At 39.7% G+C, this 21898-nt stretch overlaps 1 protein-coding gene across 1 annotated transcript in view; it reads left to right on the forward strand.

Annotated features, from left to right (window-relative positions):
• The window catches only part of LOC106059857 (suppressor of lurcher protein 1-like), a 266518-nt gene that overhangs the window by 241260 nt on the left and 3360 nt on the right, over nt 1-21898 (forward strand). Inside the window, exons 15-16 of the mRNA XM_056031426.1 lie at nt 5821-5992; nt 12606-12805. Of these exons, the coding sequence (XP_055887401.1) occupies nt 5821-5992; nt 12606-12805 (372 nt within the window). The remainder of the gene's footprint in view (nt 1-5820; nt 5993-12605; nt 12806-21898) is intronic.

Below are 21898 nucleotides of genomic sequence, written 5' to 3' on the forward strand. Positions count from 1 at the left end.
AGACAGGATGTGACGTTTCCTCACGTGTTATTCCAGAGGATATTAGCCGTGTTTGTGCAACTTTGGACAAGCGATTAGGGACTCTATATAAGCCAGAGAGTTAATGTGAAAGTCGGTCGTATGGAGTCGTGAGTGAGCCGTTACAGTCGATACAGACTATGTAAGACGTGTGCGGCTCTGTGGAAAAGAAATGTGTACGACTCGATGCAAGTTAACTAGGGTAGAGTTAACTGGAGTGGACTACTGTCGTTAAAGTCTATACAGCGAACTACAGTGGACTTGAGCCGTTACAGTCGATACAGTCGATGTAAGACGTGTGCGGCTCTGATTCGGTAGACTTGAGTGCGACTTGGTTCAGCTTTAGGAGACCTGGAGCGACACTGGGAAGTGTGTCGTTGGTCTGTTCTGTGGAATACGGCTCGATGCAAGTTGACAAGAGATGAATTGCAACGAAGTGAAGAGATGAATTGCAACGAAGTATAGCTAACTGTAAACTGACAGATATTGTACAGTCTTCTACGCTACATGTTACATTGACGAATTGTTAGGGTTAATAGTCATTAAAGTTATATGAAACTGAAAGTTGAGTCGTCAAGTTCTTTGCAGTGTTTTTATTTGTGTGCCAACTAATACATCTAGCCAGAAGATTCAGAAATACGTAACAATTGGTGTCAGAAGTGGGATCTTTCTGGCTAGAATGTGTTCCATCAAACTTCTTATTGAACTTGACATGAAAGAACTTAGACAAGAGCTTCGAGAAAGAGGTCTACAGCTTAACGGAAATAGGGAAACGCTAACAGCACGTCTCAGACAAGCCCTGTTGGAGGAAGATGAGAATCCGGACACCTGTCAATTTGAAATCAAACCTAATATGACGGAGCTCCTGAGAACTTTGCAATACCAAATGAACTCGGTGAAAGAGAGCATTAAGAAGATAGAATCAGAAATCAACACCAGATTTTCTTCATTTAACCAGTTGATCAAAGCCATGAATGAGAATGAACAAATAGCTACCACACCCAACAAGACAGAAGAACAAACAGATTTGATAAAAGATCAAACTAGAATCATGATTAACGAGCTGCTGAACACCCAACAGTATCAGATTGAGTCGACAGATGAAAGAGCTACACCATTGATGAACATCGAACAATTATCCAACCAAGAATGTGTCGATACAGACAATCACGATAAGGATGATGGTGATGGTTGTGCTGTCTTTGACTGTGATAGCAAACCAAACGAATGTGGCCAACAAGAAATGAAAAGAGACGGTAGCTGTTTCTATTTCAACGAAAAGCAGAATGAGAGCGCTGAAGAAACAATAGAAAAGACCTATAGTTTGACCGAAGCTTTAGCTACAGATAAACCTGATATGAGTACCTCAACCAGCCAAACAGATCAAGACAACGTTGGGTCTGCGTCCAAGCCTGTTGCTGTGGGCCTTAAAGACTTCTGTCTTCTATCTGCCAGTGTCTACGAGAGGAACTCGAAACTTGATTACTGCAACAATGCGTTTGACAAGAACTGTACGTACGTAGCTTTGAAAGAAGACTGTGAATGCCAAGAAACACACCAAGAAGCTCTAAACTGGACAGAAGCTTGTCCAGCTGTCAAGATCAGCACGAGAAGCCCTTGTGAAAGTCAAGGAAACACAATAGAATCTGATGCTGAAGTTGATGGAGCTTTCCACGTTGAATGTTATCAACCTGCCCCACAGTCGAGTCCTCCAGACTCGGATGAAGGTGATGACGTTTTTGACACCTTGCCTTCAAGTGGACTTGCAGCTCATTCGCAAAGCACCCATCGAAGAATAATGCTGAAGCAACTTGTTAGATCAACATTCTTGATGACTACAGCTATGAAATGCCATACCTTCCTATGTGCTAAGAGGCTGCCATCAGCATTGATCGACAAGAAAGCAAGCCAACGACAACGACATCAACGCAACCAAAGAAATATCAAATTGAGGAGGAGGCGGAGAAAGCGACACATGCAGAGTGCAACGTGGATGGCTCCAACAAGATCAAGATACAAACCCTCCCCTCCTCCCACTGATAGACCCCCACCTGCATTTATGAAACTCCATAGCCCATCTTATTAGAAAACAAGCCCACCACTTCTCCCACTGTAAGACCCCCACCTGCACTAATGAAACTCCACAGCCCATGTTTTAGAAAGATTCTGTCCGGGACCATAAACCAAAGAAGAAAGCCTTACGAATCAGTTGAAAGTGTGAAGCCACTAAATAATAATCTAAGAACATTCCTCATAAGAATAGGTTTGATGAAGTATAACAGAGGTTTTAGAAGAACGATAATCAAGTCAGAAGCAAGAAGGACAGAAAAGAAGTAGTTTAAGATGTCAGAACTGTAGTGAGTAACCATCTGAGATAGAACTGTACAAATAAAATTGTACGAAAAGATCAACCCAACAGGCATCGTACAAACCCAAAGTCAGTTGCTGTTGTAAGAAGAACATGTGAATATTGCTGTACTGTGATGAACCTGTGTATCTCTGAAGAAGCTCTGTAAAAAGATGCTTGAAAATGTAAAACTCAGCCAGTAAAGCACGAACTCGTTAGAATGCTGATGAATTTTCTCGACAAGTGTGCCCAATGTCGTCATCTGAAGATCGATGTTTCCATACCAAGATTGATGAAAACATTTGTGAGGAACTGCTGAAAAATGAGGATTTGGCTCCCATTCTTCTATGGAAAGAAGATGGACAACTGCCAGATTGAAAGAACATCTCTGAGAAGGGGGCAACCACCAAAGCTTCCTTCTTGAAAACGTCGATCGGTTTCTTCAGTATCGTGGTGAAATGGAATCTGTTCGGGACGAACAGATCTAAGAAGGGGGCAGTGTTACAAATGACCAGTGACAGGAAGAGGTTAACGTGTGACCCCGACGAGATAACACAGCAGCGGCAGTTCCCTGGAATGTACATGTATAAACAGAGACAGGATGTGACGTGTCCTTACATGTTATTCCAAAAAGGTACTAGCAATGTCCAGTGACAGATAGAGGTCACAACTTGTGACCCCGGCAAGATGACACTGCAGCCGATGTTTTCTCGAATCTACGTGTATAAACAAAGACAGGATGTGACGTTTCCTCACGTGTTATTCCAGAGGATATTAGCCGTGTTTGTGCAACTTTGGACAAGCGATTAGGGACTCTATATAAGCCAGAGAGTTAATGTGAAAGTCGGTTGTATGGAGTCGTGAGTGAGCCGTTACAGTCGATACAGACTATGTAAGACGTGTGCGGCTCTGTGGAAGAGAAATGTGTACGACTCGATGCAAGTTAACTAGGGTAGAGTTAACTGGAGTGGACTACTGTCGTTAAAGTCTATACAGCGAACTACAGTGGACTTGAGCCGTTACAGTCGATACAGTCGATGTAAGACGTGTGCGGCTCTGATTCGGTAGACTTGAGTGCGACTTGGTTCAGCTTTAGGAGACCTGGAGCGACACTGGGAAGTGTGTCGTTGGTCTGTTCTGTGGAACGTATTCCACAGAACTCGATGCAAGTTGACAAGAGATGAATTGCAACGAAGTGAAGAGATGAATTGCAACGAAGTATAGCTAACTGTAAACTGACAGATATTGTACAGTCTTCTACGCTACATGTTACATTGACGAATTGTTAGGGTTAATAGTCATTAAAATTATATGAAACTGAAAGTTGAGTCGTCAAGTTCTTTGCAGTGTTTTTATTTGTGTGCCAACTAATACATCTAGCCAGAAGATTCAGAAATACGTAACAGTATGTTGATGACTTATTATTTTTACTTATGGGAAAAACATGGACACCTTAGAAAGAAAATTACAGTTATGTTTAAACAAAATTCAGGGTTGGGCAAACGATAATGGTTTTAAATTTTCAGACTCCAAAACAGTTAGCATGCATTTTTGTATTTAAAGGGAATACACCCAGACCCTGAACTATTTATACACAAAACGAAAATCCCTGTTGTGAAAGCTACAATATTTTTAGGCCTCACCCTAGATTCCAAATTTATTTTTCTCCCCCACATTAAGGAATTTAAGAAGAAATGCCAAAAGTCATTAAACATACTTAGAGTACTCAGCCATACGGATTAGGGAAGCTGACAGAGATACCTTGCTGCTACTTTATCGCAGTCTAATCTAAGCTAGACTACGGATCCATAATACATGGAGCAGCAAGGAAGTCTTATCTAAAATACTGGAACCCATACAAAATGCTGCCCTGCGTCTCGGCGCGTTTCGTTCATTACCAATCCCAAGTCTCCACACTCCCCACACTCTCCAGAAACGTAAAGATCGATAATAAAATCGACCTGCGTATCGCCAAGGCCAGTGCATCCTATGGTAGACTGTCTTAAAATCCTTGCAACATACGAGGTATAACCACAAACACAAAGCTAGGGGTCTATCGAGCTGTCATCCTCCCTACATCGCTCTATTCCTCAGAAACGTGGACTGTATGTAGAAAACATGCAAAAAAAAAAAAAAAACTGAACCACTTTTACATGACATGTCTAAGAAATACTGAATGTCAAATGGCAAGAAAAATAACCCTAACCCTAAGTCCTTTGAAGAACGGATCTGTAAAGCATCCACACAATCCTGATGCAGTCTCAGCTGCGATGGCGAGGACACGTCTGCAGAAGACCGCCGCATCCCTGAACGATTACTGTATGGCCAATTAAGGGAAAGAAAGTGCTCACAAGGTGGACAAAGAAAATGCTTTAGGGACACCCTCAAAGCTTCTTTGAAAGCGTTCTTGAACTAGCCACCAGGGAGACAGAAGCACATGACAGAGTATCATGGTGTCGCGCTGTGAAAGCTGGCGCATAATTTGCTGAGGAATAGAGAACAGCGCAGGCAGAAGTAAAGCGCCAGAGAAGAAAAGCAAGGCCAATGACACTTGTTTCAGCTGGAATAACCTGCCCAGTGTGCAGCCGAATATTTCGGGCTCACATAGGTCTCACCAGCCCCTTGAGGAGGCACAAAACCCCAGTGCAACGCTTTCAGCCCCCTGGATGACAAAAGTGGTCATCTTCGAACCACTATGGACGAGCTATATATAGTATGGAATGGGTTTCCCCAAACAGTCAGAGAAAAAAATGACTTAGTAGGGTTTAAAGCCATTGATTAATATGCATGACTAGATTGACCTAGGGACACGCGTAGGATGTAATCATCTTTTTTTAAAGTAGCGTCCGTATTTGATAATACGAAGAAGGAAATTTGGGAAAGGAAGAAATGCCAGAAAGAATTCACTGATAGCGTCATAACGGATACCATGATTAAGATTACTTTTATGTTTAGGTCTAAGTTTATTCATCTAGTTTATTCATTAGACTTTATCTAAAACAAGTTCATTAATACATTCACTTGCGATTTTTTGTTATATTCATAAGTATTAGCATTCATAAGTAATAAAACATTTCTTCGGACCAAAGTCTCACAACGGCTTCTTAGAGAAATCAGGTGTAAGCAATCCCGATACAGGTCGCCCTTTTCGTTATATATCTTTTGCATTTTCCAGTTCCCTTTTTAATTAAACTGACATTATTAGGCTGTGAATTTAAGTGTAACTGATAGAAAAAAAATTATGCACAAAAATACGGCGATTCCGGCCCTTTCTAGTTTTGACCCAAGAAACGAAACGCGTCCCAACAATAACAACATAGAGTGTGTGTTTTTTTTTTAACTTGTCTGACTTGACAATATGAATATTTTCTCTTTGACATGTTATAGTGTTTGCTAGATCATTTAATTAAATAGATATCAAAACATAATATCTGTAAAATATTTTTTTCTTGTAGTGTGTGTATTCAATTACCAAAGTGCCGTTAAAACCAGCGGAGAGTTCACGTCACCTAATTACAATGGTCTTTATCCTCGAAACACAGAGTGCCACTATTTGTTTTATGGAAAGGAAAGAGAAAGAGTACAAATAACATTTATAGATTTTGATGTTGATGGACTAACCCCTAGGTAAGTACAAAAAAAATTAAATACTACTTTGTAATAGAAATAAATAGGGCTGTAATTATAGTGATAAGAAATAACTTTTAGTTTTCTATGACATGTCTTAAGACATTCCTTTTTAAAACCAGATAATTACGGCTGCGAGTATCCGTGTGTTAATCTAGTCATGCTATTTGAGAATTAAACTGGTTTTCCTGGTTGATTCAGGCAATCCGTGCCACGCTCTAACGCAGTGGTTCCTTAAGTGGTCCGTACGTATACCAGGAGTCGGTGGTATCTTTCAGGGTGCCTGTGGAAAGTTACAAATTAATTTGGGTGTCTAAACAAAGTTCGCGCAAGGTTTAATTTGAAATATAAAATTGTGATTAGAGACTCTGATTTTGGGTGGTTGATACAATTTTGTAGTTCTTAACACAATGTTTAGTATTATGTATGTACTGTGTACTTCTTACAATATTTCTTTTATTAATTAAGTCCGGAAAGCTGTACACTCGTACATCTACGACGAAGAACTGATTTTACCACAAGCCAGCTTTCGTCATTATTAAAAATATCAAGAATACAAAGACAGATTGTGTGGAAAGTGGAAACACAAACTCAAAATCGGCCCCCATAGTGGTCCACCTAGAGCAGTGATTCCCAAAGTGGTCTATATAGACCCCCAAGTGAAAAAATAAATTGGGGGTCTATGAGATGTCTACGGGGTTCTACGATAATAAATTTCATTTAATCATGTTGCGACTTTAATTTTCACATCCCACTAATGTAATTACTAAACTAATCTATGATTTGTACCTTAGTTAATCCTTTAAATATGTATCCTGCTATTCAAACGAAAAATTGTAGCATTTAATTTCAATACTTATTTCATTATCTTAATTTTGTCTACATGTAACTAATGTTAAACAAAAAGAAAGACTGTACAGCGTTGATTATTTAAAGTTGGGATTCATTCTTTCCTTGTCAAACCGCTTCTGGAGGATCGTTTGAGACGATGCCACCCTGACAAAATAGATAAAGGTTTGAAAAACTTTCGAACACTCAAAGATAAAGTTCATAATAGACCCACAAAATCTCTCTTCAACATCATATAGAGAAGATGGTGGTTTGTAGGCGACTTACAATATCTCTTTACTTGTACCAAAAACCGGAAAACACTATAGGTAAAACATTGATTTTATCAGCCGTTGTAGTTGTAAAAACTGTTTTACACAAACCTACCCAGATGTCAGGGTTCAAATATATATATATATATATATATATATATATATATATATATATATATATATATATATATATATATATATATATATGCTGCTATGCTCTGCTTGTCTCTTGTCTTGTTGTGTTTCTTAACTTGGCTCACTAGGGGTTTCTTGAATACTAAATAATACTTGCTTGATACTTTCTTGGTTACTCAATTATAAGTCATCAATACTTGCTCAAATACGAACACTTAATATACATTAACTCTAACTCCTTATATTCCTGAATATCGATAATACTTTAAAACTTAATAAAGCACACAATTATATCACTCTTATGAAATACACAAAACACTAGTCCATCAACTTATAAATATATAAATGCATAAATACCAGTCCAGGAAGTAAACGTCCAACCTTCCTGGACAGGGAGCAAGACATTACTTGATAAGACATTCTCAATTTCTTCATTATCTTCTATCCGACTTATATTATTATCAATATCCTGGCAGTTATATTGTTCTCATTAGTTAATATGTCATTTTCAATTTCTATTTTATAGTTCACATCTCCCTGTAATGACAGTTTTACTTCCAGTTCCATTTTCAACTTTAGCACTTCTATTGCCTTTCTTTCTAATTCTAATTTTGATCTTTCTAGATCTAGTTTTTGTCGGTTTAAATCTTTTAATCTTTCTAGATCTAGTTCCTTGTTGGTTTAAAACAAACTCTCGTAATTCATCACCCTCAATTCCAAACATGTGGGCCTGTTCTATTAATACCTCAATTGACCTAGGTTTAAACTCGTCCATGGTAATCACAACTAATAAGAAATATTACTGAATAAGCGTAAATTAATTCATAAAGGTTAAGTTAACAAGTAACATTGTTCAATTTACATAAGACAATAAATTATAAAAAGGATCAAGAAAGAATAGAAAAAAAATTCATCCTTTATCTCCCCTACTGAAAAGGCAATGTACACTCGACCCTGCATGCTCGATACAACAGACAAAAGAAAACTTATCTGTGTCTGATGCCAGGAAAGAAATGACAACTCTTACCACACGACGGTGTTACTTTGAGAATGTAGAATCTTCTGCAGTGTCAGGTCGCTGTTCGGCCTCCTTGTAAACGCTTTATGACTCACAGCAGATTTAGAGAATGAAACAAATACAAAATTATTCAAACATTGATATAATACTAATAGTAATAATAATGGGTGAATACAAAAAAAAATGATTATCTAGTCATATAGTGCAATAATAATCCGAAAAGATACCAGACATACAAATAATCAAGTCAGTCCCATAGGTTAGACACAGTGATACAGGCACTTGCTATTTCCTTTACGTTCAAAGATGCCCTCTTGGGCATCGATGCGCTAAAGTCCAGTATAATCCAACATCAATGTAACAAAGGTAGATAATTCACGATTACTTGAGTACTTGCATTCATGTAGAATAATCCAATAGTAAGTGAGTAGTAGTAGTAGTAGTAGTAGTAGTAGTAGTAGTAGTAGTAGTAGAAGTAGTAGTAGTAGTAGTAGTAGTAGTAGTAGTAGTAGTAGAAGTAGTCTCTTTAAAAGGTGTCTTTTTAAATGGTGATGTCTCTTTAAATGGCATTTCCTCTTTAAATGGTGATTCCTCTTTAAATGGTGATGTCTCTAACTCCAATAATCCAATAGTAAGCGAGTAGTAGTAGTAGTAGTGTCTCTTTAAATGGTGATGTCTCTTTAAATGGTGATTCCTCTTTAAATGGTGATGTCTCTAAATCCAATAATCCAATAGTAAGCGAGTAGTAGTAGTAGTAGTGTCTCTTTAAATGGTGATTCCTCTTTGCATGGTGATGTCTCTATAAATGGTGAGTGACGCAATGACCTCGGTATACAAGTAGCTGCAAGTCGAAATTAGTCAATGACATATGACGAATTAGGTTAAACAAATACGGTTCAAGTAGAAATGTCAATTGTTTCTTTGAATGGTATGTCCTTTGAAATAGAGTTGATTCCACCTAATGCTCTCTCCACATCTCTAGGAGGCGGGGTTTACGTGGATGTAAACGACGTTAAAGCACAAAGTTTGATTGAGATTCTTTCTTGAATATATTACTGACTTTGATAACACAATAACTTCGGTGTGTAACAGTCACAATCGTGTGTAGAGGTCAACCAGTGAACAAAAAAAAGATCCAGCTCTGGCTAGTTCAATGGCTTCAAGGTGACGAAAAAATAGGTACAACCTACACGGTACCTGCCCGCACGAAGCCTCCAGATGTCAATAATAATACTGATTAAAATAGTATACTGGTTAATACACTGGTTAACTAATACAGCGTGTCTTAAATCCACTCAAATACGTCAAGGTAGTGTCTCGTTTGGCTGATTGAAGCGACAAATGATAGATAACAGGTACAACGATACCTGCCCGGACGAAGCCTCCAGATGTCAATTTCTTTAAGCAACAATACAGTTCAATGGCACATTGGTGGTATGAGTTATAAAATTAAAGGCTTCTTATGTAATTCTTTGTAAACGACATACATTCAGTGTTTTGGATCAGCGGTATCACAGGCTCTGACAGAATGTAATGCTGTGTGCTTCAAACTGGTTAAGGGTCGCCGGATCCTTATTTTTAACAGGGTTGACCCACGAAATGTTTCCAGTGTTTGGGTAAAGTTGCACGCAGCAGAGGTTTGAATTCAGTTTTCCTTCTGCTAAGTGGGCAGCAAGTCAAGGCTAATGAGCCCTTCCTGCACAAAGTTACTGGCTTAGTTGCCAGTAACTCACCTTCGCCCCTTCTCCTGATAGTGAAAACAGTTCTCTATATCCAATATTTGAGCCACACGTGAAAGATCAAGAAATACACGAGAAACTGCGCTTTGCGAAAACGTTTACAATGATACATAAGGCAAATTAATTAATTGATTAATTAATTTTTAATGTTTGATGATTACATCATAGAACAACAAATTCCTATATGAAACATAATATCCATAGCAACGGATAATAGACGTGCAAAAAAAGACATTTCCAGTGTGTTTTGGTGATTCCAGTAAAAAATATTAAATGTTATTTTATTTGGCTTAAATTTGAATTTTATGAATAAAAAAAGATAAATCTCTATTTTTCATTCTTACACCCACTACAGTTAGAAATAAGTTTTAAAAAATGGAGTTGATGAATTTGCGAAAAATGCAATATAAGTTAAGCAGGGGGCAGTGGCGTAGCATCCATGGCGAAGGGGTTCAATGAACCCGGGCCCACAAGCAATAGGGGCCCAGAGCTGTGGCGTAGCAACCATGGCTATAAGATAAGTTATTGCCTTAATAATTCAAATTCAAATTAATAATACATTTGTGTGAATCTGTCCACTGCGTTTATATCATCTCCATTTATCTTGATGCTTAGATCCGAATAGGCTTTCCCTGGAGCAGGCAAATATAAGACTTCGGTCTTTTTTTGTGTTGATGTTAAGGCCAACGTCCGAGCATGCTCCTGAGAAGTCACTGACGATGCTCTGCAGATCATTTTCAGAGCATGCATTTAGGGCACAGTCGTCAGCTAATGTTATATTTATCCCGCTGTTTGCTCTATTTGTGAATGCATCTGTCAGCATAGCAGAGAACATGATACTGAACTGTGTAGGTGCTAGGACATAGCCTTGTTTTACCAGTCTGAGACTTCGAAGGGCTCTGATGGTAAATCGTCTCGAGACATGACGCTAAAATGCACTCCTCTTTCCTTAGCACTTTTGGAGCTCAAAAGTGCCCTTCTTCTTTTCTATCATTGTATCTGCCTCCTCTTTCTCAGTCTGACTTCATTACCCATCACTCTATCTCCTTATCTTTAAAACCTCCCTATGTCATAGACCAGTCCGTTTCCCGTGGATTGCGACGGGTAAGTGGGGATAATGAGATCCTGGTGTTTGAGTGGATAACTATATGTGGATAAACCACCACAACGCAATACTTTGGCTCCAAGGTCCCTTAAACCTGAGGCCCAGATGGCCAGCTCTGTGTCAACCGGCTGGTCATGCCGAGCTACGAAGATCTATGCTGGAGGGCGGTGGCTGGAGAGTCAATAAGGGAGCTGCTTTATCGGACACATACCCGATGCAGCAGCTGACTGAGTATAACACCTGTGTAGCCCTGGCGGGCTCATTCTGGACATCCGAATGGCCCGTTCCCTTGTTGGACTCGATGGCGGGTGGGTAGCACAGGTGCCGAACTAATAAGAATATATATATATGGATAAAAAAAACAATAAACTACTTGCCCCAAACTAATGTCAGGGCAAGAGACGCCGTATTGAGGCAAAAAAAGGAGAAGGCCACAAAAAGCTGTACTACCTGGCCATCATTTTTGGTGGTTAGGTGCACAGAGGAGGGGGAAAAGCCTGACAAAGATGATCCCTTTTCTCATCTACAAGGAGCTTTAGTGGGAAAGCCCAAGAGTGTATCTAAGCTGCACAAATCATCAGAACTTCTGGTAAAAGTCCATAGTAAGATACACTCTGATGGGCTTCTTCGATGCAGAAGAATCTGTGATCTCCAAGTGGAAGTCATGCCACACAAGAGTTTGAACACCAGCAGATGTGTTATCATCTCTAGAGAACTGCTGGAATGTTCCGAGAAGAAAATAGTGGAGGGCATTAAGGAGTCACCCATGCCAGGCGCATAAACAGGCGCGGGGATGGTGAGTAGGTCAAAACCGCCACTATTATCCTCACATTCGTAACTAGGACAACGCCAGATGTGCTGGAAAGGGTCACATACTTAGAGTACTCAGCCATACAGGCTGGGGAGCTGACAGAGATACCTTGATGCTGCTATATCGGAGTCTAACAGCCGACCATAGAGATGTCACCTTCATCTGGGTCCCCTCCCATGTTAGCATTGAGGAAGACCTACACTTAAACTGAAATTAACAAATAACTACTAACCGAACATAAGTGCTAAAGAAAAAAAATAAGTAAAACTAATCTGGGACAAAAAAACAGGAAAAGGTGTCTGCAACTCTAAGACTAGTTAACAATTTTAAAAACTACTTTTCGTTTATGGGTAAAACACAATTAACAGAAAAAACTAAAAGCAGCAGGTGACATATTATTATTATTATTATTATTATTATTATAGCGGAAATTACATTGTACTCAGCACTGGCCTATACAGTGAAAAGGCACTAAATACATATTTTCTAGCACTAGCTTAGATAGATAACAAGAATACAAATAGATAAAAAATAGATCCTGGAGCGCCAGCTCATAACTTTTTAAAACTTTTCTGTTTATATTCATTTTGTGCATTCAAGAGCTTTTAAAATACTAGCATGTCAACTATTATACTTTTTATTAACTACAAAAATTAGATCCTACCTTTTTAAAAAAAAAAAAATAATATTACATCTGTATTTTAGGTGTGAAGAGAGTACAAACAGTGACTATGTGTCTTTTTCAAACTTTGCTGAATCAGAAGACAGAAAAATGACGAGATTGTGCGGTAGTGCTCCGGTGGAAAAACGTGAAATTTGGTCAGATGGACCCTTTTTTAGGGTCATTTTCAAGTCCAACGAAATGTATGATTCAACTGGCTTTCAGGCAATTTACCAATTTAAAGGTACTTTATATATTTATTTGTTTATTTATTCAACGATCAGTGATAGATGTGAAGATGTCTTGATGTTACTAAAGATTGTGTTAATCACATGCGTTTCTGATGTTAGAATTTAATGTAGATTTCTATTTTGAGCAGTTACTGAACACTCAAATAATATAGTTAAGCCGGAGATTCAAAGGCAAACTATTAATTCAAAGAACGAAGATCCTAAAAGTCCACTCAGCTCTTATGGGTACCTGACATTTGTTGAGGACAAGTACAGGCGGTTGATGGTTGGGCTAGTTACATGAAACCCTCGTAAACCGTAGGCCACAGAAACAGATGACCGTTACATCATCTGCCTTATAGACCACAAGGTCTGAAAGAGGAACTTTTAGGTGTGTAAAAAAACTAATACGTTCTGTAAGACTTGGAGTGAAATTCTAGTTTTCAAATCTAATCTGCTAGCCCTAACCCAGAACATGTCTCGCAAACCTCATGCCTCGACGCTCTGCCACAACCTCACTAAGTTGACTCCCAGTTTGGCAAAGAATTTCCTTGATTTAGACCATCTTTGTTGAGCCACATTTAGTCTATTTTCTATTTCGGCAGATGACTTCCATGCTATTCACTGCACTTTATTAATGGAGCTCATCCACTGGTAGAAATTTGTAACATCTTTTGACTACGCTCTTGGAATTTGGTGACTAGTTTGGTTTAGATTGTATATCTGAAAGGGAAATTTTATCTTCATAACCATCTGTTAAGGGGTTTTAAATTAATATTCTTTGGAATTGGAGCTTTTCTTAAAACAAAGTCAAAAACCTCTTAGCTACGTTCATAGAATTTGGTTTGCTTTAGAATAATATTGAAGAAGGTGTTTTCAACCTTAAAACTATCTGTAGGGGGATTTTAAACTCAAAACCATCTGAAACGTTTTTAAACTTAAAACCCTTTGGCTCTACTCAACCACTCCCTCCTCTAGGCTACGCTAATAGAATTTTGAGTGTAATTTGCTTTTTTTTATATTGAAGAGTTGGTTTTTAGCTTAAAAATACCGCTGGTAGAATCAGGTGACAGATGTATGCTTTTATCGTAAAAAAAATTTGGAGAGGGGGGGGGGTAAAATAAAAATCTCCCTTATCTGTCGTCTAGGAATTTGGTGTTTGTCTTTTGCATTCTTTGTTTTATAGAACAGGGGGGTTTAACCGCAAAATCCCCTGGAATGGGATTTTAAATTCAACCCCCCCCCCCCTTGGCTGTGCTGGCGCAAGTGATGGTTTATTATTAGAATCTCACCTAAAATAAAAATATCAAAGCAAAAGTCACAAATTTCTACAACCCCCCCCCCTACGGAGGGGGGAGGATTTCATTTCGGGAGGGGGTCAAACCCCCTCCCCGGTTACGCCCCTATAGATCGTAAGGACTGAAAGGGAAACTTTACAAAATATATCCACGGGTTTCTAATGAAAGTGCTTTATTTTTTTATGTATTTTCTTTTTTTTTTGTATCTTTTCTGTTATATGGCCCGCGACACGAGTGTTGGAAATTAAAATGGCCCATAGGCCGAATTATTCACATCGCTGTTTTATCTAATTAATAATTGAATTAAATATTATTACATGTACCTAACTTTGCTATTACCTAATTTCATAGCATCGAACCGAACCCAAACTTTAGACCTGACTGAACCAAACCAAATCATGTTCTTGGAAATATTTCTGATAGAGCTCTGGTAATGTCAAGTATAGATATTAACCAAAGGAACAGCCCATTTAGGGCAAGCATCCACTAGAGTCAAAACATACTTGTGGTTTCTGACTTTTTCAATTGGCATTGGACCAATTAAGTCAACTGATACTTTCTGAAATGGCTTGTCTGTAAATTCCATTGTTTGTATTGGGATTTGAATACTGTTTTCTTTAGGAACTTTCATTTGATTGACATGGCAGGAGCTGACATATTTTTTGTTAACTTTTTTGAAGAATTTTCTTCTTGGTTCTGGTCACGCCTAGCATGTGGTAGATCAAGTCCTGTTGCCATGATTGTTTTTCTGTCTTTCTGTGGTACAATTATTTGTTCAATTGTTTCATACTTGTTGCGACTAGCCGTCATGAGAAAACCATCGTTGAAATATTGTTTATAGTTCTGAAAGCTTGTTTGATTGTGCCTCCTGGTAAATGATTTTCAATTTTGGATGGTACGTTATGTTCAATTTTTGAATTCTTGCTGTACATTTGTATTTTCAATCATTTTCAATCAGTTTATTCGTTCTGTTTCTTTATGTTCTGTTTTTTTTTTTCATTAATTCTTAATTCTTAATTTGATTGTGTTAGCACAGTCAATAAGATGTTGTGTTGTACTCCTTCAATGTTGCCAATGATGCGGTCTACAGGTAAACTGCGAGAAGCTAAAGCTTCTGTCTGTCCACTAAAATGGTGTTGCTATGTGTATCAAAGTTTCAGGTACTAACAGTACTGTTGAAAGCTGAAGCCTCAAAAACATTGCATGTAAACTGATTTAACTTGACATAGGCTTCGTGTATTACAATGGATGTACTTCCGGTATCTCGAAGCACTTGTACGTAGTATTACTTCTTTGATATCTTAATAATTATTGCGTTCGATAGAAGACAAATGTCAACAGCTTTGTCAGTTAGTAAACTTAGAATAAAACTGGAGCATTGTGAGATGTCTACACAATGTATTTCAGGTCCAGCATTTAATTATTTAACCTATTAACCATTATTTTTCCTAACTTAGCCCACCACCTCCTCCGATCCAACCCCCCCCTCCCATTACTAAGCTCACATTCTAACTTTTCCATTTGTTTTAACACATGCCAAACTAGACTCCCCTTGACCATGTTGGTTGGTTGCCCCTCCTCCCATTCACTGGACCATCGTGGACAAACGATGGACGGGACTTCTTCCTTCCCCTCACGTCTTGACGGGCAGGTAACGTTTTCCCATCTGACCCCCCCCCCCCCCTTTCCTGTAGGCCGAAAATCAACGATGATTATTAGTCAGGCTAGGAGTTCAGTAGGCCTATTCGCTGATGCCAAGGTTCCTTCCTCCAGCTACGGAGTTAAGGGTGGGTTTAACAAGACTTAGAAGACTACAGGGGGCTAGGCCTACATTGTGGTTCACTTTCACCCCCCTGGATTCTGACAAAATCTACATCTGCGTAATAAAAACAAAACAGATCTGGAAGATGTATTTCATTATAAAATATACAAACTTTGTACATATGTTTAACTGCGACTTTGCAACTTTGTAAAGTCTTGTGTTGCATACATTAGTTTGATTGTATACCTAGATTTTATAAATAACCTAGGAAATAGAAGTAGGTGCCAATATGCCACTGGACGAATGTGCCAGCACACGTATAACACTGATATGTTGATCTAAAATACTTAAATTTAGCTATAATATTATTTGAATCTTATTAGCTATACCCGTTAATAGGTAAATTAATTGATCAAAATTTTGTTATGTTCACTTTCACCCCCCCCCTCCCGGATTCTGACTAAATCTACATCTGCGTGGGTGCTCTTTTAGAATCAATTCCCATTATTATGTAATATGGGGTACTTACAAGCAACCTCATTCATTATGCAACATGTGTGACAAGTCAAAAACTCGCTGTCAGAGTCACTCAAATTTATCACGGCATTAATTATTATTTTTCATTGTTTATTTATTTTATTTTAAGTATTTCACCATCCTACCCCTAAATTCTCCACCCGCCCCTTCTTTTTCTCTCCAGGCTAGACCTTAGTCCACCACCTTGGAGAAAACTAGGCCAGTCCTTTCATTTATCTCCCCTTGATCGGGGAAAGATAATCACTGGCTCACTGACCTGCCTATTTATTTATTGGATCAATGATCTATTTACCTGCCTATTTACCTATTTATGTGCTTAGTGCTATTCGGCACTGCACTTGCCTACTGAGATCTACTCAACTCTACCACTTGGCGCTATCGGCATTGCCCGCCTATTTGACAGCTCACCTGTCAAGCTATTAGGTGCGACGTCCCTATAGATTCAGATCTGTGTGAGACGTCATAGCTACGCCAACCCTCTGCAACTCACTGGACATATCCTGTCAACTACGCTGCCCACGGCAGATCAGCTCTGCCCGCAGTAACCTTGTGCCCACGGTAGCCGGCCACCCAGATATTAGATTTTGGGGATTGAAACTCGACAAGAACTATATCACCGGCGTCCCTCTATCCGCTAGAGCGCCACCTCCAGCTGCAGAACCTCAAGCCAGGACACAGCCAGCTGCGACATCAACAGGAAAACCAGCTAAGTCAGAGGACAAAGTGACATACTCTCTTATTAGGTGCAAGAGTGATGATTAAATCTAATATTATTTAGAGATAGATGCAAACCCTCCCCCTTTTTATTCTCATATGTATATTAATGTAAATAAATATTCTTTTATTTTAACTTTTGTATCTATCTTTCATTGCTTTGTCTCGTTGCGTGTCTGCTCCCGATTCATATGCTGATAGGTTGGTGTGTGATAGCTTTAAAAATAATCATCCCCTAGACATAAAACGCGCCAAACACACATCACATTTCCCCACCTGTCACAACATGCATGAAGAAGATTCTGTGCACTGCTTCTAGTTTCCATGTTTTCATTTCTTGATTCAGAAAGTTTCTCAAACAGCTTGATGATTTTGTCGAGATGCAAGGAAACTGCCGACGAATTACTTGTATTACTTGTATTACTCATTTTTTTTAAAACTCCCGCTCCAGTTTCTTTGTTAATTTGAAAAAAAAAAAATTCATGTACAGTTGCAAAAAAGGTGACAATTGTTGGATCTATCTCAACAGAATGAAACGCTGCTAGGATGAGAGGGTGATTAATCACAGTCTTTGCCTTTGAATTTAGGTCTAACAAATTTATCCGCAGGCCAGACAAGACAGCCACTCATTGTGACTGCATTATCAAAGGCTTAACTCTGAGGCACGCTGTTTGGTAGCCCCACTCTGGTCAACTCATTCTTTTAATTTCGCAAATAAAAAATATGCCATAATTGTGAAATTTCCTCTTACGAAGAGACATACATTTAGTTTTTTTTTTTATTCATTTTCCCACCTTTGCAATTCACTCTTTTATGATTCTATAAGAACAATTTTGTTTTCTTTAATTTAGAAAAACACGATTGAGGAAAGATGAATAGAGGGAATAGATGAAAAGACGGAATAGAATGTTGGTTAATTCTGAAATTATAGAAGCCAAACCCAAATAATGGACATTATTAAGAATAACTATTGGATCTGTTATACCCGATTCTGTTAATTTTTCTTCAAGGTTAATTAGCGTAACCTTAAAATACTCGCCATATTGTTACGATCTTCTCTATCAGGCCTTCTGTAAACACTGCCCAACAACACAACACATCTAAAACATCAACTTGACAACAAGAGCTTCAATAAACAAGGTGGCGGTTTATTTACAATTACATCAACAACAGCAAATAAACACAATTGGCTACACTAACTTCAAATGCTTTGCTACAACACAGAACTGCTAACTAATCAATGCAAGTCTCTCTAGCTCGTACAGCTACGTTTTCGAGGACTCATTTCGTAGCACACAGTCCGTACTGCTTGCTGTCCTGGACTCAAACTGTCCTTTCTAACACACTGTCTGTAAAGGCTTCGTGGTCACATGACCATAACATTGGTCATATTGCGTGCATTAGTAGTAATGTCCCTTGTTCAACAGCCCTTGACCTGTGTGATTGGCCTGAAATGTGTGTCAGTTGGCCGCGCACACATCAACCCTTTCAGTCCGCCACTAGGGTTATAAGAATATATATATATATAAACAAAGAGAAATATTTTTAGTTCTTGCTGCAAGCACATTTTTGATCTCTTTTGAGATGAAAATAAATCGGCAACAAATCTATTAAAGATTTGCGTTTTAAAATTTAAAACTAACTTTAAAAAAACAAACTAAAATGTCAACTTATACACTTAGATCTAGGTTAAGTCTTTGTTATAGATTTAATCCATATGTCAATCAAATTTATGTATTTACAAATAAAGGACACTCATTTGGGGGACCCGTTAAGTGGGGGCTCACGGGGATCTTCAGGTTCACCCTAGCTACGCTACTGACAGTTGGCCTTCATTTTGTTTCAGTGACTTCTTGTTTGCTTCGCCAACCCTTCTTGAATTTAGCAAACGTCATTCGGTAATAAGGGCAGCCACTACACATGTAGAGTGTCAGAGACATGTTCATGAAATTCGTTACCCTTCATGGAGCTTTCCGGAGAAGGACTTTGGGGATGGAGAAATTGTGGGACAAGTCATCAAAATCAGACATGTAGGACAAGGTAGTGGTTGGTAACACCACAACACAATACTTTGGCTCCGTTCCCCTAGACCTGAGGCCCAGATGGCCTGCTCTGGGCCAACCGGCTGGTCATGCCGAGCTAAGAGCTTCGACCTATGCTGGAGGGCGGTGGCTGGAGGGTCAATCAGGGAATTGCTGTATCGGACACATGCCCGATGCAGCAGCTGACTGAGAATAGCACCTGTAAATCCCTGGCGGGCTCAGTCTGGACATCCGAATGGCCCGTCCCCTTGTTGGACTCGATGGCGGGTGGGGAGCACAGGTGCCGAACTAACAAGAAAATATATATGGATAAAAAACCCCCAATAAACTACTTGCACCAGATTTAAGTCTGGGCTAGAGACGCCGTATTGAGGCAAAAAAGGAGGAGGCCACAAAAAGCTGTACTACCTGGCCATCATTTTTGGTGGTCAGGTGCACAGAGGAGGGGAAAAGCCTGACAAAGCTGAGCCCTTTCCTTATCTTTAAGTGACAAGTAGTAGTGGGAGAGCCCAAGAGTGTGTCTAAGCTGCACAAATCAATGGAACTTCTTGTAGAAGTAGATGGCAAGACACACTCTGATGGGCTTTTAAGATGCAGAAGACTCTGTGATCTCCAAGTGGAAGTCATGCCACACAAGAGTCTGAACACCAGCAGAGGTGTAATCAGCTCTAGGGACCTACTGGAATGTTCCGAGAAGGAAATGGTTGTGGGCATTGAAGGAGTCACCCATGCCCGGCGCATTACCAGGCGCAGGGATGGTGAGGAGGTCATAACCGCCACTATTATCCTCACATTCGGAACTAGGACACCGCCAGAGTATGTGAAGGCAGGATACCTACGAGTTCCAGTGAGGCCCTACATACCTATCCCCATGAGGTGCTTCAAGTACCAGGGTTATGGACACGGCGCGGCAGTCTGCAAGAGAACATGTGCTGAAGAGGGTCATTAGGACAAGGGCTGCACAGCCAAGTTCAAATGCCCAAACTGTCACGCTGGCCACTCAGCCTACTCCAAGGACTGCCCTGTTTGGAAACAGGAGGTTGCCGTGCAGGAGTACAAGGCAAGAAATGTACCTTCAGCCAGGGCCAATTCGGCTTGACAAAGACCTACGCCTAGGCTGTTGCTAAGATAGGAAGATCCATAGCCACACAGACAGACACACTGACCCTACCACCCCCTCCTCCTCCTCCTCCAACTCAGAAGAAAACACCGCCAAAGAACACACCTCTGAAGAAACAAGAAAACCCTGTTGTCAGGCTAAAGAACAGGTTCTCTGTGCTCGCTGATGAGAGCATGGAGACTGAGCAGCATGTCAAAACCAACACTCCGGGAAAACCAGGAGACATCATGTCTGACACAGGTTCTCCTCAGAGAACCCAGCCAGACACCCCAACCTCTACCGAATTAGAGGTTGACCAACTCCCTAAGGGGAGAAATCAAAGCGGAGAGGATGCCCGAGGTGAGAGAGGAAATAACCTCCGCTCTAACCAGAGGGATCTCCCCTCTCCAGAGAGAAAGACTTCCCCCAAAAGGGGGGTTGTCCTCCTCTCCATCCGAAACCAAGAATAAAAATACCAAGATCACTGGAATAAAGGGAAACCCCTCCGGGGGCCTCCCAAGGCCTAATAGCTCCAAGTAGGTCATCTAGAATAAGCCATGGATTTCAGAATTGTACAGTGAAATTGTAGAGGCCTCAAGGCAAATTACGAGGAAATGCAAGTACTGATGGACTCATTTCTGAAAGAATCAACTTCCGAAGCCACAGTGTTTACAGCAGGAATGTTCAGGATGCAGAGAGAGCATCAGGTGGAGTCTGTATCCTTGTGAAGGATAGCATCCCCCATGAGAGGGTAGAACTACAGACCATTCAGGCCGTAGCAGCTAGGATAACCTTTCACAAGGTTATCACTTGCTGCAGCCTGTATCTACCACCAGGCGCTCTATTAAACCAAACATACTTTTGCTAGCAAGCTACTTAGTATTGTCAGGAAAGTTGTCCCCCTAACCTCCGCAAATCCAAAACGGCCTAGCAAACCATGGTTTGATGCAGCTTGCAAAAAGTGCTATTGGCGATAGGAAAAAACGACTGGCTGCATTTAAAAAGAATCCTTCCCAGGAAAACATAAAGCTATTCAGGATAAGGCTAGACAAACCATACGGTCAGCCAAAAATAATTCCTGGCGAAGTTTTGTCGGCAGTCTGGATGCCAAAACTTCTGCTAGAGCGGTTTGGAAGGCAGTAAGGCGAATCAAAGGGAAAGAATCAAATGCAATAGGGCATTTGAAAAACCAAGGACGAACACATCCCCCAGAGAAATAGCTGGGGTGTACCCCAGAGCAGCATTCTGTCAGTCACCCTGTTCAACATTAAAATAATAAATGCGCTGTCCCCTGGCATAGAGTGCTCTTTGTATGTTGATGACTTTGTCATTCTTACTTATGGGAAAAACATGAACACCTTAGAAAGAAAATTACAGTTATGTTTAAACAAAATTCAGGGTTGGGCAAACTATAATGGTTTCAAATTCTCAGACTCCAAAACAGTTAGTATGCATTTTTGTAATCTAAGGGGACTCCACCCAGAACCTGAACTATTTATAAACAAAAAGAAGATCCCTGTCGTGAAAACTACAAAATTTTTAGGCCTCACCTTAGATTCCAAATTTAATTTTCTCCCCCACATTAAGGAATTTAAGAAGAAATGCCAAAAGTCATTAAACATACTAAGAGTACTCAGCCATACGGACTGGGGAGC

The sequence above is a fragment of the Biomphalaria glabrata genome, chromosome 6, assembly GCF_947242115.1.
Source record: "Biomphalaria glabrata chromosome 6, xgBioGlab47.1, whole genome shotgun sequence".
NCBI lineage: Eukaryota > Metazoa > Mollusca > Gastropoda > Planorbidae > Biomphalaria > Biomphalaria glabrata.